The sequence below is a fragment of the Eleutherodactylus coqui genome, chromosome 10 (genome assembly GCF_035609145.1).
Source record: "Eleutherodactylus coqui strain aEleCoq1 chromosome 10, aEleCoq1.hap1, whole genome shotgun sequence".
NCBI classification, from domain to species: Eukaryota; Metazoa; Chordata; class Amphibia; order Anura; family Eleutherodactylidae; genus Eleutherodactylus; species Eleutherodactylus coqui.
Window position 1 is genome coordinate 7,297,622 of NC_089846.1, and position 16,963 is coordinate 7,314,584.

Sequence of the window (16,963 nt, forward strand, 5' to 3'; positions counted from 1 at the left end):
GGGCACCCACTCTATGGTGACGACATGTAAACCTTTATATAATCCGAATATAATGCAGCTTGTATTATCGTATGTATGGGGCGGGGTGGGGGGCGGGCGGGTGTGCGGATTTCATTCTAGGTGTGATATTTTTGTATCTTCATTTAGTGTTGCAACATTTAAAAGACAAAAACCTGTTCATCTGTTTCATGTTTTACCAGTACGGGATTTACTAACTGTTGGCCATAATAATTAGACTTGATGACCACCTTTACCTTCTGCCACCTGGCATTAGTAGTCACTCACATGAGAGGGTTATGATACTTCCCAAAATAATAACTCTCCACTTCTCCAGTCAAGGCGTAGTTGTGCAAGACCCAACTTTACCTCCTACTGCTCAAGTTTAGTAAACTATCTACTTCACCATTGGTTTGACCATACAATACCCAACTTTACCTTCTACTGCTGGCCATTAGTGAGCTCTCCACTTCACGAGTCAAGACTTGGCTTAGCCATACAATGCCTAGCTTTACCTTCTGCTGCCTGGCACTGGTAAACTCTCCTTCACTACTCTGGGCTTGGCTTAGCTATACAGTATCTAGCTTTACCCTCTGCCGCCTGACGTTGATAAAGCCTCTACTTCATCACTCTAGGCTTGATTTGACCACATAATACCCAGCTTTACCTTCTGCTGCCTGGCATTGGTAAGCTCTCTACTTCACTACTGTGGGCTTGGCTTAGCCTACAATACCCAGCCTTGTCTTCTGATGCCCAGCATTAGACCTTCACCAGTCAAGGCTTGGCCTCACCACACAATACCCATCATTTCCCGTCTTTCCTTTCTATGATGTCATTGTCCCTTATTTTTATGTTCCTATCTATAGATCAGCCTAAATTAATTGATTTGACCTGAAGCTAATAATCATCACTGCCATTTTTCCTGCTGATCTGTCTCCAAGAGATGATAATTTATGTCCCTGAGTCACTTTATTACTGATTGCACTAAAATGCTCCTTCGCACGCACGCACGCCGCCGCCATGACATCACTCATCACGTCACCTGGAACAGAAGGGGCGAGGGCGATTATCACCCCAGCGCTGGTTGTTGATGCTTTTTATACAGTGTTGGATTTGCTAGGAACATTCATGTAACGGCTCCTTCACACAAGCGTATGCGTTTTTTACGTTCGCTTGGACGCGCCGTGAAATCATATGAATTTTCCGTAGTCTTGAGCCTAATTACTGTTTTCTCATCCATTCACACGGCTGAGTGCGCTGAATTAGCGAAAAAATACGCCGCAGTCCAGAAATCCCTCGCTCGGCATAAATCCTCAGAATGACCTCTGATGCCTAAATAGAGGCACCCGTAAGCTTCCCCCTGCAGGGAGTTCAGCTGCGCCCAACGCAGGGAGAAGCTTACGGGTGCCTCTATTTAGGCATCAGAGGTCATACCGAGGCTTTATGCCAAGCGAGGGATTTCCGGTCTGCGTTGTACTTTTTCGCTAATACATCGCACCCATCCGTGTAAATGGACAGCGCTAATTAGGCTCAGGACTTGATTGCGGAAAATCGTCCATTCATACGAATTCACGGCGTGCCTGAGCGAACATAAAAACACATACGCTCGTGTGAAGGAGCCGAGAATAGCATGCGCAGGTGACAAGAGGGACGGCTGTGACCAGTCAGAGCCAACCAGGACTAGTCCGTAGGTTGCTGTGCATTATATCTGTGCACTGCAGTTCATAGGTGTCCCTCAGGCCTCGTAGCCCCCCATCAAAGCGGTGCAACGTTAAGGGATTGTCCAGGCTTATAAAATAATGTTTTCTTTCAAACACAGCGCCACCCTTGTCTTTGGGTTGTGTCTGGTATTGCAGCTCAGCTCCCATTTACTTCAATGGAGCTGAGCTGTAATACCGCATACAACCCTCCAGACAAGGGTGGCGCTGTGTTTGGAGGAAAGCATCCATGTTTTTCTAGCCCCGGACAACCCATTTTATGGCCAATTTGCAGAATCTTTCATGGAAGGATTTCTCTTTTCAGCCTCTTTCCTGTACTGGCACACTAAAACGCATCCCCAGCTGTGCCCACTGTGCCCCTGGGTAGTACTACAGTCTAGGCATTTCTCTCGGTCCGGATGTTATTTGTTAGTGTTGAGTTTTAAACATTTTTCTTTCTCTTGTGCCCTATACTGAATACAGAAATCTGTACCTTTAATCTTGTGTGTTGGGGATCGGGTGGGGGGAGGGGGGAGGGTCTGTGTGGGGAAACTTTGGGGAGGGCACATGTTATTGTAATACGTCTCGGACCCCCAAGTTAAGAGCCTATCAGTGTTTTTTGCTCCTCGTATAATATAAAAAGATAAAAATATTCTTGTCCTTAACGCTGATGTTATCCAATAAAACTAAAAAAAACGATGGCGTCTCGGGTGTTTTTATTGCTTTTTTTTCTTTTTAGGTAAGGGGTGAAGTTGGACAGAAAAATGGGAGAGCTAACTTTTCGAGGTGCATGATTTCCATTTGGTCCTGCATTAAAAAAAAACACATTGAAAGGCATTGTCCAAAAAGGCTAAATATTTGTACCCGTGAGGTTGGGTCACATGATTTGGCTCTTCTCTCTGTGCCCGTCACATTATTAAGGGGGCAGGACTGTTAATACCCAAGCCAGCCCTTGGTCTGTAACGGCCCATGCAGAGATGGAGAAGGAGGCCGGCTTAGTTATTAAGGTGAGCTGAACAGCTTGCCCCCTTGGTGACATTATGGGCACAGAGATTGGAGCTGTACCCTGACGCCCAGTATCAGAACTGGACCAGGGGTGAAGGTTCTAACAGCTCAGGTCCGTGTAAGTATTTAGGCTCTGTGGACAACCGCATTCATTGCAGTTTTTATATTGGCCATTAGATGTCAGCAGAACGGATGAAACCTGATCCTGACCAGGCTTACTTTCCATCCTGCTGTAAAGTGCTGTCAGTGATGGGGAAAAAAATTAAAGGGACTGTATAACCAATATTATTTTTACTAATTAGAACCAGATAGTGAAACATTTTTAAAATGTTCTAATCAGGTTTTATTTTCAGATTTTTTTATTCTATTTCTGTACAGGACGGTGGGGGCGGCCATCTTGCTTGAGCTGCAGTTAACGTCATTTAGAGAGATACTTTATAGCAGCCTCATAAGCCACAGTCACTAAGGACAGGAGTGGACCCATTGACTTCTATGGGAGAGTGTTGTGGGCATGCTCTGTGATCTGTGCAGCACAACTTAATAGGCAGTCAGTCATGGCAGCCCCGGGGGCCTTCAAAAGGCCCTAGGCTGCCATGGCAACCAAATGGTATCCCTCAATCTCATCACAGAGGAGCCCTTTGGAGCCCCCGAATAAAATTAAAATATATATATGTATAAAAAATAAAACGACCCAACGCCAACATAAACCGCCGCCATATCCACCCTGTAATTGGAGATTATACAAATTATATATCAAAATGTCCGAAACAATAGCGAACCCATTCCTATACTTCGCTTGTATTTAAATATAAAAACAAAGAACTGTAAATTTTTCAAAACTTTTTATTTTTTTTAAACTTTTTTTTACACATGAAAAAAACTGAACAAAATTCAGTGAAAAAAGGTATTAAAAATATCCCCATATGTCCCAAAAAAACAGGAAAAATAGTTTTGGCAGGCCAGGAAAAGAATAGGGCCATAAAACCGCCACGTGTAAAATTGCTAAAACCCCACTAGGGGTTAAAGCTGTACTAGTATTCATTTTTCTTTCTTTCAAAAAAAATTGGATATTTCCTCTAGGTGGCGCTACATAATTTAGCAATTCTGCAACATCTATTTTCCTAGGAATTGTATAACATAATGAAAGCAACATGGCTGCTTTCTTTCATAAGCAGCGCCACTCTTGTCTGCGGCAGCTCCAGGACTATGATATCTAATCAAATAGGTCATCAAAATGTCATCGCTTGTGGTCTGCTGCCCAGGAGCCCCACCAATCAGCAGTCTGATTATACTGCAGTTCTTGGGCAAGTCCCGCGCCACTTCAGTCCATACCAGGTACAGTGCTGTACTTTGTGCAGTGGTCGTGCTTGGTATTGCGACTCAATCCTATTCGCTTAACTGGGACTGAGCTGCTCTCAGCCCATGTGACCAATGAAAGTACTTGCAGTACTTACCTGAGCACTGCGGTCTCTTCAAGCATCTGATCGGCAGGGATCCCCAGCTGAGAGTCCCAGGCTGCGAATCCCCACTGATCAAACATTCACATTCTGATTATTGCAGTACATTAGCGCCCCTGATATTAGCCTCAAGTGTACACGGGCGACTGCAAAATCAGGGCGCATGAAGCAGCATGGACCCCACAGACTGATCCAAATCCAAAGTGACACCATCTCTGATTGCAGTATCACCATAGAGCCCTGGCCATAAGGGGGCGCTGCTAACTCCCACTCCAGGGTCTCATATTAGCCATTTAACTACAATATATAATAATAGTAACTATAACTCCTACTACAGTCCGCTTTGGAAATGCTGCTCCTTGTAGTTCAGCAGCGCAATCAGCTCGTTTCACAGCTTTTGAAATGAAATTGTTGCAAATGAATGAAATCCACAAAGGGTTAAAAATGCAATTAATTAAACTCCAGGGAGATGCAAATTGAGGAGGTGGTGCAAAGAGTCAATGGCTGATAAGGCCAATTAACATAACTATCAAGGGGGAGGGGTAAATAGCCCTTTAATGCTATATGCCCCGCAGGCTATTAGGCTCTCAGTGCTCCAGGTTTGGGGGGGGATTGGTTTTAAAGTTTTGAACTTTTTGTAAACTTTTTCTTTGGTGGTTCTTCACAGACGTCCGCTCAATCCTCATTATTTAGAGACTGTGATTTTTTGGGGGGTGCCATGTATAATCAGCAGGCTTACCCCACTTTCACCCTGAATCCTGGGGTGATGCAGGAAGGTTTTGGGAGTTACCTTCACCCTTCTCAAGCTTTCTTCTCTTCTACAGTGAAGCCGGAAAATAGTGATTTTGGGGTACAGCCTTTAGGGGATCAGCCTACTCAAGTCATGACTTGGAACCCCCTCACAACAGTGCAGCTCCCCAGTAACTGGACTCTTCACGGACCCCCACATCAGATGGAGACCCCTTGTGACCTGCTTAAAAAGGAAGATAAAGCTGAGGTCACAAGCTTCACTGTCCTCGGTAGCGCACAGTATTATCCCCATTACTTGGATAACACCTCCTGGCAGGGTAATCCCCAGAAAAGCATCAGTGTCCCCGACTCCCATATGTACGCGACTATAGAGAGCATGAGCCCCCCAGGAGAGCCTGCAGCCACCAACATTGAGAGCAGCCAGTGCAACAGCGCCTCCACTAAGGAGGCGGCCAAGAAGCATGATGCAGCCGTGACCGGGTCCAGCCCTGCAGCTGGCAATGAGGCGCTGTTCGGTTACTGGGAGAACATGCCGGTGAGTAACCACCTGTACAGTAAAGCTACAGCACTACAAGTCCCAACAAGCTGTCCTCACTTTGCTGGGGGTTGTAGTTTGCAGAACTTGTGGAGAAGCTTTAATCTAATTCCAGCATAGCATGACTATGGGGATCCAACATGCAACTGGTTAGTATTTAAAGGAACAGTCCTGACTGCAGAATCCTCTGAGGATGTGGGGGTGCTGGTCCATAAAGGGACATGCACTGTAGGGGGGTATGCTGCTGAGTCTGGACAGTTTCATTTTCACATTAATGGATTTCAAGCTAATGAAAATGAGTTGCAGTACCAGAAATGGCCATCACACCAAAGTGGTGCTGCTCTTGGATGATGAGCAGACCAGCACACTGCCATCTACCCTGCAGTTCTGTTAATATCTATGGGATAACTGTCTATATAACCTTGATGTGAAGCATCATGGACCCGATTAGGGAGTAATAAAATTAAGGTGCACCTAGTTTCGATACATCAGTTTGAACCATCTGCATCTTTAGGTACTGACTGTTTCTGTAGTATGGCATGAATTTCCAGTTCATAGGGTTTTTTTTCCCCCCTCTGAGGTACGTTCGCACGAGCACAGCGTATAATCGCCGGAAAGAACGTTTTTCGCCGATCACGACCAGAGCTAGAAAGCGTATTTTCGTTTGTTCCTACTTTGCAAACTATCTTTTCGGCCATCGAATATGCGTTGGCGCGTATTTCGGTCGCATATGTTCCGTTTTTTTTCGGGTTGCCGTTTTTACGCGCCGTAAAATCGTGCGTACGAACGCCTCAGATGGTCACGTTTATACGATTGGGTGCAAAAATGCGCCGTTTATGTGCTCGCGTGAACGCACCCTGAGGGTGCGTTCACACGAACGTATATCGGCTCAGTTTTTACGCCGAGCCGATATAAGTTGTCCTCGTGTGAAGGGGGGGAGGATGGAAGAGCCAAGTGCAGGAACTGAGCTCCCGCCTCCTCTCTGCCCCTCTGCACTATTTGCAATGGGGAGAGGTGGGACAGGGGCGGGGCTAATTCTCGGAACTTAGCCCCGCCCCCGCCTCTTCTCATTACAAATAGTGCAGAGGGGCGGAGAGGGGGCGGGAGCTCAGTTCCTGCTCCTGGCTCTTCCATTTCCCCCCCCCCCCCCCCCCGCACATGAGGACAACGTATATCGTCTCAGCGTGAAAACCGAGCCGATATACGTTCGTGTGACTTCACCCTCAGGGTGCGGGCAGACGAGCGCATAAACGGCGTGTTTTTGCACCCAATCGTATATACGTGACCATCTGAGGCGTTGGTTTCGAATGTATTCGTTCGCATGGGCGATTTTACGGCGCGTAAAAACGGTAACCCGAAAAAAACACGGAACATACGCGACCGAAATACGCGCCAACGCATATTCGATGGCCGAAAAGATAGTTTGCAAAGTAGGAATAAACGATAATACGCTTTTGTAGCTCTGGTCATGATCGCCGAAAAACGTGCGAACGTAAATACGCCTACGCTCGGGTGAATGCACCCTGACTTTGTATAACATAGGTTTTACCTAATTGTGAACCCATCATTAATAACCCAGCTGACACTTGTCCCGTGTAAAAGGGCCCTTAGGCAATTGTTTGTGTTTACTTTAAGGTCTGCAACTCCATTGTAATGAAGACAGTAGCAGCCGTGAGCATTAGAGGTTGTACCAAGATTAACTTATCACCTGACCAGAGGCGTTCCTGGGCCCCAATGCAAAACCTAGAACAGGGCCCCAACCACTGGTGTAACTATAGGCCCGGGCCTAGGAGTCTTAGGGGGCCCATAAGGCCTCTCCTCCATATGGGGAGCCCATTACTATAAATAAGCATTATAGTACTGGACTCCCTATATGGAGAGAGGCCTGATGAGCCCCCAAAGGCTCCTGGGACACGGGTGTAACCGCGTCCCCTATAGTTGCACCACAAAATGTGTGAGAAGTCTGGGGGTCTCACTGCCAAGACCCTCACTATTGCTGAGAGCAGGGGGGTCCCATCTCCCCTCTTTTCCTCACTGTAGGCTCTCTGCATTCACCCACAGTGAAATAAAGATAGAATGAAGTGACGCTTGCGCATATTGCTGCTTCTTTCACACAAGCACCTAAGCGGCGTGTTTTCATGCCCCACCGTATGTCCGCGACCATCTCAGGCATTGGTTTTCAATGCATCCACTCACATGAGCGACTATACGGCACGTAAAAACGCTGCACCGTGAAAAACTGAACTTGCGTGCCATAAATATGGGTCAACACATATACGGTGGCGGCTCCCATAGACTCCCATGGGAGCAGGGGAAAAAAGGAGGGGGAGGCATTTTTGCAGTGTCCCAGCCCTGCTAACAGGCGCCTCTATTTAGACATTTAAAGGCATCCTGAGGATTTATGCCGAGCGAGGGTTTTCCGGTTGCAACGTATTTTTTTTTTTCGCTTAAAAACCACGCTGAAGGCCATGTGAATGGATAAGAAATCGCTAATTAACTCTGGCCATGACGCGAATTTACGACACCAGCAAAAAAAAAAAATGCATACGGTCGTGTAAAGGAGCCCTGAGGCTGACGGCCGCGTACTTGCACTCTGCCATTTCTATCACCGGCAGCTCAGTTTTGTTTGAATGACTACTGAGCGATGATCGTCCAACAGGTTCTCGCAGCTGATGTTACAATTGTGTCCAGTGACTCCAGAATGATACATTGTTACATTTTCTCTGCACTGATACAATCAGGAGAGATCTGCGCTGCTGATGGCTTCACCTTACAGAAAGCCGTCTTCGTTGGGGCTCTTTCACACGAGCGCGCTTTTAGTGTTAAATAAATTGCATCTCGCTCGTGCAAAAATCGTGTGACTGGGTGATTTCCAGCTCTTGTCGAGCTTAATTAGCAGTGACATTGCCCGTTCACGCGATGGGAAGCTGCGTGTTATCCCGCTCCCATAGGAGTCTATGGAAACTTCTGTGCAGCTCACACCAAAGATGGATCAGATCCTATCTTTTCTCGCAGCGCGGACCTGAGGCTTTATTCGCACGAGCGTATATCTGCCGCCGTTTTCACGACCGGCTGATATACACTACCATCTGATGCATTGGATTCCAATGCATCAGATCATATGGGGGATTTACCGCTGTGTAAAAGCGGTCGGCCAAGATAGCGTATTTTGGCCGGGCACTTTTATGCCAAGCAGGAAAGATAATCCTGGAATTATCTTTTCCAGCCGGAATACGTTGGCCATTGCATAGTCTCCTACGGGAGCCTATGGCAGCTGCCGGAGAGGGGAGGTGGGAGGGAGTCTAGCAGCGTAACTACTAACCTCCCTCCCCCTTCTCTCCTCCCCTCCGCCCCTTGACGGCTGTTTGCAATGAGATGGGGCGGGAGCTAGTTGCTAAGCTCCCGCCCTATCCCACCCCTCCCATTGCTGGCTGCTGACAAGGGGAGGAGAGGGGTTGGGACCTTGGCCCAGTAGCTGCCGCCCCCATCCCGCCGCCGCCTCTTGAGACAAAACCACCTCTGTGATTTCTGACACTTTGCCCGAGCCTTGCTTGCGCAGGAATTTTGTGACTTGTCCTCCGCCAGGTTCTCAAAAAGGGGCGTGGCTAGCCCAGACCGATACTTGTGTGTAAGGCCGGCTGTCCACGGGCGAAGCGGTATCCCACGGCGAAGCTTCGCTGCGGAAGCTGCCCCTGAATCTCCGCCGGTCAGCCATATCTAATAGATAGGCTGACCGGGGAGAATCGCAATGATTCTCGGCTCGTGGTCAGGTGCCGGCGCTTTACATAGCAACACTAGGGGAAGTGTCGGCCGGCGTGATTCGCCGGCGGTTTACCTAAATCATACTAAATGTACTCTAGATTGGACCTGGCATACACTTATATTAGATGCATCAAGTACTGGTAGAAATAACAAAGGGGTTGTACCAAGATAGCAAGTTAACCTATATCCATAGGATGGGGCATAGCTTGCTGAGCGGTGGTGGTCCCACTGATCTCGAACAGGGGTCCTGTGTCCTCAGCCCTCTTTACTACACTGTCTCCTGGTTGGGCATACTATTCCGCATCTCCGCAGCCCCATTGAAAGTGAAGTAGCACCACTTGGGTATTTGTCAGTCCCATTGAAATGAATGGCGCACTCGGCCAGCGCTCCCTTCATTCTGATGTCACGGGGGGGGGGGGGGGTCCCACAGTGACTGGCATGTTGGGACACAGGTGTCCTGATCTAGAGACCGGTGGGGGTCTCGGTAGTGAGACCACCACAGATCTGCAGGTTATCTCCTGTCCTGTGGATATTCTATAAATGGGGAGGGAATAATCTTGGTACAACTTCTTTTAAGAACGTCTCTTCAAATGCTGGTCTTAATATATTTTCCACTATTGTATACTAGAAAGTTCTAGAACTCCTCACTGTGCATTGACCCAGCGCCGCTGTATGTGCGCAGTTATACGCGTTTATCTTTTTTGTAGGAAACGCCCAGCGAGATGGAGCAGTTTGTAAAAGAAGTGAGGACTAAGCGAGTATCCTTGGGCTACACACAAGCAGATGTCGGCTTCGCCCTCGGGATCCTGAATGGTGAGTTTGGTGGCATTTCTAGCTGTAATGTAACTACAAGTCCCAGCCTGCCATTGTTGCTGAGCACTGTTGGGCACTTCTTGGCGCTTAGACCTTCAGATGTCGCTCTTCTGTCTTGCAGGCCAGACGTTCAGTCAGACGACCATTTGTAGGTTTGAATCCTTCCAGCTGAGCTACAAGAACATGTGTCGGCTGAAGCCCTTTCTGCACCGCTGGCTGGAGGCCGCCGGGAAGGATGAGAACTTAGAGCAGGTGAGAAGTTGGTGGTGAGGATCAGACTTGGTGATCATGAAGGAGACCATCAGGACCAGAACCCACCGCGCCCCTTCTAGTCACACAACTGGGACACAACTGTTCATACCAGTTTTCAATGTAAAATGTAAAAATTCACAACTTTTACTCCTCAATGCCCTGAACTGACACACTAATTTACAGCTTGCACCAGAAAACGGGTGTAAATATACCATAAATGTACGGTCGGACCTTCCGTCCACTCGTCTAGGTGCAGGGAGGAGCTGACGTGCGCCCAATGCCTGAAGAGGCTTGTGCCTCTTAACGGGTTGTACCAAGATTGCAAGTTATCCCCCTATCACACAAGAGGGGATAACTTGCAGGTCAGTAGGGGTCTCACTGCTGAGACCCCCGTCGATCCCCAGAACAGGACTCCCATATCCTGTTCTGCCTGTCACTGTAGGGTTGCTTCTCTCCCAGCAGTAATCTCGGTATGAAGGGCGCATTGGGCAGTACTCCACAGCCCTACTGAAAGTGAATGGAGCACCAGTGTGCTTGCGCAACCAGTGCTCAATTCATTCTCCTTACTAAAGGGGGTGCAGTAACCCCACAGTGAGTAGGCCACTGCGCCCCCCCCCCCCCCCCCCCACCTCAATCTCAAGGATGGGGGAGGGGCTAGCAGTGAGATCTGCACCAATAAGTTATTCCCTCTCCAAATGTCCCGTGGAAGGGGAATAACTTGCAATCTGGGTAAAAACCCTTTAATAAATTCCCCCAATGTCTAGTTGAGCGACCACTCGTCACCCCTGAGCAGCACCTACTGTTATACAAAAAAAAACTCCGGCCCCCAGAAGAAGTCATTGTTTTGCTACAAAACCTGGCCTATAAGAGGCTCTTGGAGGCTCCTTGTGTGTCATGACCTCTGCTTCTGCTTGTGTAGAGCTTGTTGGCCACTAGACGCCTGTACGACACAGAGAAGAGATTTCACCCCGTTACCAGAGTCTGAGAGGGGCGCGTTATTGGGATGTGAGAAGCTGGAGGGTCTCATCGATGAATTGTCCCCCACCGGCTGTTCTGTTAGGGGCCGTTGGGACCAGTGGATGGGGGCACACAAGGTGACCGGGCTCAGGACGCCCCCTACAGACCACCAGTAGAGAGGAGCGTCTGACCAGACTGTTAGGAGGTGTTGGGACCAGTGGATGTGTAAGGACACAAGGTGACCGGGCTCAGGACGCCCCCTACAGACCACCAGTAGAGAGGAGTGTCTGACCAGACTGTTAGGTGTTGGGACCAGTGGATGTGAGAGAGTAAACCAGATTGTCTTTAGCGATGAATCCAGGTTTAGTTTGGGTGCTGGCGACAGCCGTGTTCGTGTCTGGAGACCTCAGGGGGAGCGCCTCCATCCTACCTCTGCTGTGTAGCGGCACACTGCCCCCTGCTGGTGTGATGGTCTGGGGGGCCATGGCATATGACAATTGGTTTCCCCCTAGTAGTGGTACAAGGGACAATGACAGCTCACCGATATGTTCAGGACATCCTGCAGCCACATGTGTTCCTCTCATAGCGGCTTCCAGCAGGAAAATGCTCGGCCGCACATACAAGGGGGTCCCAGGAGCCCCCACAACATTGGCACACTTCTGTGGCTGCCAGGTCACCAGACTTATCACCAATAGGACATGTATGGGACCATCTGGGACGCAAACTTCCATGGTCTACAAGTTAACACAATCTAGAGACTTAGTTACAGCAAATGTGGAGTGATATGCTGCAGGATACCATACAGAACCAGTATGCCTCCATTACCCCCGTATCACATCTAGTATCCAAGCTAGAAACGGTACATCAGGGTACTAGAGCCTCCATTACCCCCGTATCACATCTAGTATCCAAGCTAGAGGTGGTACAACAGGGTACTAGAGCCTCCATGCCCCCCCCCCCCCCCCGTATCACATCTTGTAGCCAAGCTAGTGGCGGTACAGCAGGGGACTAGAGCCTCCCTACAAGGGGTCAGTTCTCCACAATAAACGGTCTCCCTTCAGCCTAACATACGGTGTTTCTATGTCCATACAGTTCCATCTATTCCCCCCCCTTCCTTGTTGATTCAGAGGAAGGCAAAAATACCCAGTGAGGTAGAGGCCAGCTAGCCTATTTGGGGGGAAAAACTTCCTTCCGGACTCCATAATGGCAGTCAGAATAATCTCTGCACCGACGTTTGAAGGTTCCTACCTGATTCCAAGACCCTCTTAAATTCCTGTCGCTTTTGGCATCACCAAACTGGTCCTTTTGCTCCGATATTGTAATCGCTTATAGCAATGTTACAATCAGTTTCATCCATCCGCCAACTTCTAGGGGAGGGATTGGTTTTGAATATGAGTGTATGTGGGGCACTGCTACACTGTTCGAACAGGACTCCACCTAGCTGTGGAAGGTCGTACTGCTGGCAGCATACTTACCTGGGGTTACAAACGTGAAGATAGAACAATGCCTCTCTAGCGCCACCTAATGGGAGGCCGCATTTCTGCAGATCAATGTCAGACCTTTTAACAAGCCTTGTAACAATGACTGGAATATGAGCCAAAGTCAGTGTCCTATAGGAGCACGAGAACCATGCACAGAACAGGCTGTTTTGGGGTCTTTGCCCTTCATGTGCAGTAGTTGCTGGCTGGGTGAGAAGTCCATGAATGTAGGTTGGGATGGGCATGGTTTCTCCTTAAGTAGAGCTCCTAGTAAGGAGCAGGAGTCTTCCAAAAGAGAAACCATACCCTTCCAAACCTACATCATGGGCCTCTCACCCAGCCAGCAATTGACTGCACACTGATGGGCAAAGACCCCCAAACCCTCAGTAGATGGTTATATCTTCCTTCAGGAGGAGATTCTGGCTTTGGCTTATATTACTGATCATTGTTACAAGGCCTGGTGAAAGGTTAGATACTGACTTGTAGGAGTGCTGTCTTCCAATAGGTGGTGCTGTTCCATCTTCTCATTTGTATAAATCCCCCAGAAGAATGTGCATGACCTTATAAGTGTCTTCCCACCTTCGAGGTGCTCTCCCTAAGGCCACTGTCTCGCACATTCTAAAATACAGCGTTTCAAACCATTGAGTGTTTTCGAACACCTTGTACTGCATTTTTTTAACACAGCCGATCATTGTGATGGGGCGCATTAAAAAGCGCTAAAACATACAGAAATGGAGATGGCGCTTGAAAATCGTGGCATGCCCGGGTTAAATCAATGGAGGAATTGTACAGCGTTTACCACGGCGTTTAGAAATGCCACGTAAACGCTGTTAGTGTGTGGCATAAGGAGAAACCATGCCCTTCCCAACGTGGGGTTGTCTATGGTTTTTGGGGTATGTTGGCTTCTCGTTGGTGTTTATGATCTGTCTGCTCATCTTCTGAAGGGACGCAAGAATGTTTCTATTTGCTGTTAGAAAGTGCAGAACTTTGCGTTCTACTCCTAAGCGTTTTGTACTTTAAGGGAACCTGTCATCACCAATGGCCACCATAAGCAGCCATGGCGCTAGCAGGGCAGGTACCAAGCATAACTGCCTATAAGTGATGGCCAGAGCAATGACCGGTCTCTTCTTCACTTCAGAAGATGCATTCGGGAGAGGCTCAGGCTTTCGTTAACCGATATCAGAAGAGGAAACAGAGAACCAACCTTGAGAACAAGGTGAAGTTCTCCCTAGAGACTTATTTCCTGAGGAACCCCAAACCCGGCAGGATGGAGATGACACAGATCGCGGAAGAACTGAAGACCGACTATGATGTAAGGAACTGATTCACCACGTAATGGGTATTATAAGATCATGGCCTTTACTAGGATGTACACCAAGACTCCACCAGCAGAATAGTAAGTGCAGCTCTGGAGTATAATACAGGATGTAACTCAGGATCGGTACAGGATAAGTAATGTATGTACACAGTGACTCCACCAGCAGAATAGTGAGTGCAGCTCTGGAGTATAATACAGGATGTAACTCAGGATCAGTACAGGATAAGTAATGTATGTACACAGTGACTCCACCAGCAGAATAGTGAGTGCAGCTCTGGGGTATAATACAGGATGTAACTGAGGAGCAGTACAGGATAAGTAATGTATGTACACAGTGACTCCACCAGCAGAATAGTGAGTGCAGCTCTGGAGTATAATACAGGATGTAACTCAGGATCAGTACAGGATAAGTAATGTATGTACACAGTGACTCCACCAGCAGAATAGTGAGTGCAGCTCTGCAGTATAATACAGGATGTAACTCAGGGTCAGTACAGGATAAGTAATGTATGTACACAGTGACTCCACCAGCAGAATAGTGAGTGCAGCTCTGGGGTATAATACAGGATGTAACTCAGGAGCAGTACAGGATGAGTAATGTATGGACACAGTGACTCCACCAGCAGAATAGTGAGTGCAGCTATGGGGTATAATACAGAATGTAACTCAGGATCAGTACAGGATAAGTAATGTGTATATACACAGTGACTTCAGAATAGCAGAATAGTGAGTGCAGCTCTGGAGGATAATACAGGATGTAACTTTAGATCTCAAGACCAGCTAGGTCCTCATGTAATATTGGTCAAAATGGGTCAAATTCACTTAGAGGCTCAATAGATGAGGAGCCTTTATTGTCCAGGGATGTGACCATCTGCTGCCTGTGACTTCTTGTATATTTGTCTTGCTGCTTTTGCAGGTCGTCAGGGTCTGGTTCTGCAACCGCCGACAAAAAGAAAAGCAGTATCTCTCTGATAAGTGCAGTAGAGATCTGTATGAGGTGCAGCACATGGTCCATCCTCCTATGCAAGCTTCTCCTCTACCCCAGGAGACCACATATATGGCACCCCCAGCAGGAACCACCGCTGCAGTCTACACTACTGCATTCAGTCAGAAGAATGAAGTGTCCATGCTGCATGCCATGCCCTATGGGATGCCAGTTGGGGACTAGATGTGTTGAACTGTGGTGTGAGTGCAAAGGATTTAATGCCTTTTGTTACATTGAGAGGACTGTTTTTATTTAAATTAACCCCCCTGGAGAAACAAAGATGGCCGCACCGCTTCTGACTACCTGATGCCCACTGTTCACTAGTCTGCATCAGTAGTCTGTCACTACACCTGCTTTATTGACCAATGTTGCCCATGTGAGCGGTATTGGCCAGTCGGAGAAGCATGTAGTGTCTGACTACCAATACATACAGCGTGCATCAAGTAGTCAGGAGCAGAGCCGGGAGCGGAAGGTTTCTTAACTTTGGACTACTTCTCATACTTTTATTTTTTCTTTTCAGTGGATGGCTAATAAGAACTAGGTCTTGTAGACCGGATTGCCTTTAAACCTGCCCAGGGTGACTTCACGATTAATAGAAGTGACTGGCTGGGAGGGTAAATTGTAGAACTTAAAAGGGATGTCCAGGACTAGAGCCAAAAAAACCCCAAACCAACCCCGCGTGTGCCCACGGGATGTACGCAGCATTGCAGCTCCGTCACAGTGAATGGGGCTGAGATGTCATCGCACACAACCTGTCGACAGGTGTGGGGTGGCTTTTGGAAGAAGACACCAAGGTCTTCTAACCTTTTGGATGATTTTGTATAGCAAGTCTTGATTACTTTGTGGGACTCTTACTTTTGGACATTGGTCACTTGAGTTCTACCTGGACCTGGTTGGACTTGTTTTAGGTTCAGCCCATGCTTGATGGACTCCTCTCACTGTGAGGTCTTGATGGATCTGATCCTCCAAAATTGTGCCTGTTGGGTACTTGGGGTGACCGGGCTCCTGGAGACTCAGCTGGAGTCACTTCTAACTGCTTGGGAAAGAGTCCAGAATGTTCCCTGACTCACCAGATGTAACGGAAGTAGATATAATGTAAAACTTGTAACCTTTACCTCTTACCAGGGTTTTATAATGGTTTTAATATGACTTTGTATCAAGTCCAACCCTGCAGAAAACCTGGAATTACAAATGTATCTATGAAATGATACTTGGCTTTATTAACCTGCATTTGCTCCAATTGCATCCAGAGCTGCAGGACTATGGCTCAATAACTTCATGCTACTGAAGGTGGTTTTTTTTTTTGTTTGTTTGTTTTTCCCTTTCCCCCTTCAACTCGAGGCCCTTGAGCAACAAATCATACCAGAAGTTAGAAAAACATGGCTGCAAACAGAGACCCCCACCCCTTTCTCCTTTAACAGCTAGAAGCTGAAAACATGTACCTTCCTAATATTGGGGTTACAGAATTAACACCCCCTCTCCAATTCAGAGGCCTCAGGAGGGTGGTCTGCTGTCCCAAATGAGACAAAATTCAGACTATACGCTCACAATTTCTGAAAGTTTTTTGTTTTTTTGGTAGTAATTTCACCGGTAGGTGGCGCTGTAGCCTCTTTGGTTTTCAGCAATGCTCTCCATAACGCGGCTTTGCTTCCTACACCGTGCCGTCCCTCAGCTCTGTCACTGTAGACCTGGTCTTCTACAGCAACATCCGTTGGCGACTTTTATTACAAAACTTTTTTTTATAAATGGACCGCATCTTCTGAAGTGTCCGCAACGTAAACTTTGTCTCAGAGCCCTCTGAGTTGGGGAAGCTCAATTTCGCCAACCCTATACTAATCAAAGCTAAAGGTTGGATACAGATGTAACAAATCTAGTTAATTCCCTGTGAACCAAATGTAGCAGGTCCGCGGCCTCCTAGGTGTGTGCAGGTCCGCGGCCTCCTAGGTGTGTGCAGGTC

At 47.7% G+C, this 16,963-nt stretch overlaps 1 protein-coding gene across 1 annotated transcript; it reads left to right on the forward strand.

The window, feature by feature from the left end:
- Positions 1 to 4,874: 4,874 nt before the first annotated feature.
- LOC136580031 (POU domain, class 5, transcription factor 1.1-like) lies at positions 4,875 to 15,189 on the forward strand. Its single transcript, XM_066580204.1, has 5 exons — positions 4,875 to 5,441; positions 9,911 to 10,016; positions 10,138 to 10,275; positions 13,858 to 14,015; positions 14,938 to 15,189. Exons 1-5 carry the CDS (start codon positions 4,875 to 4,877, stop codon positions 15,187 to 15,189), a joined length of 1,221 nt encoding a protein of 406 aa, XP_066436301.1.
- The last annotated feature ends 1,774 nt before the right edge of the window (positions 15,190 to 16,963 follow it).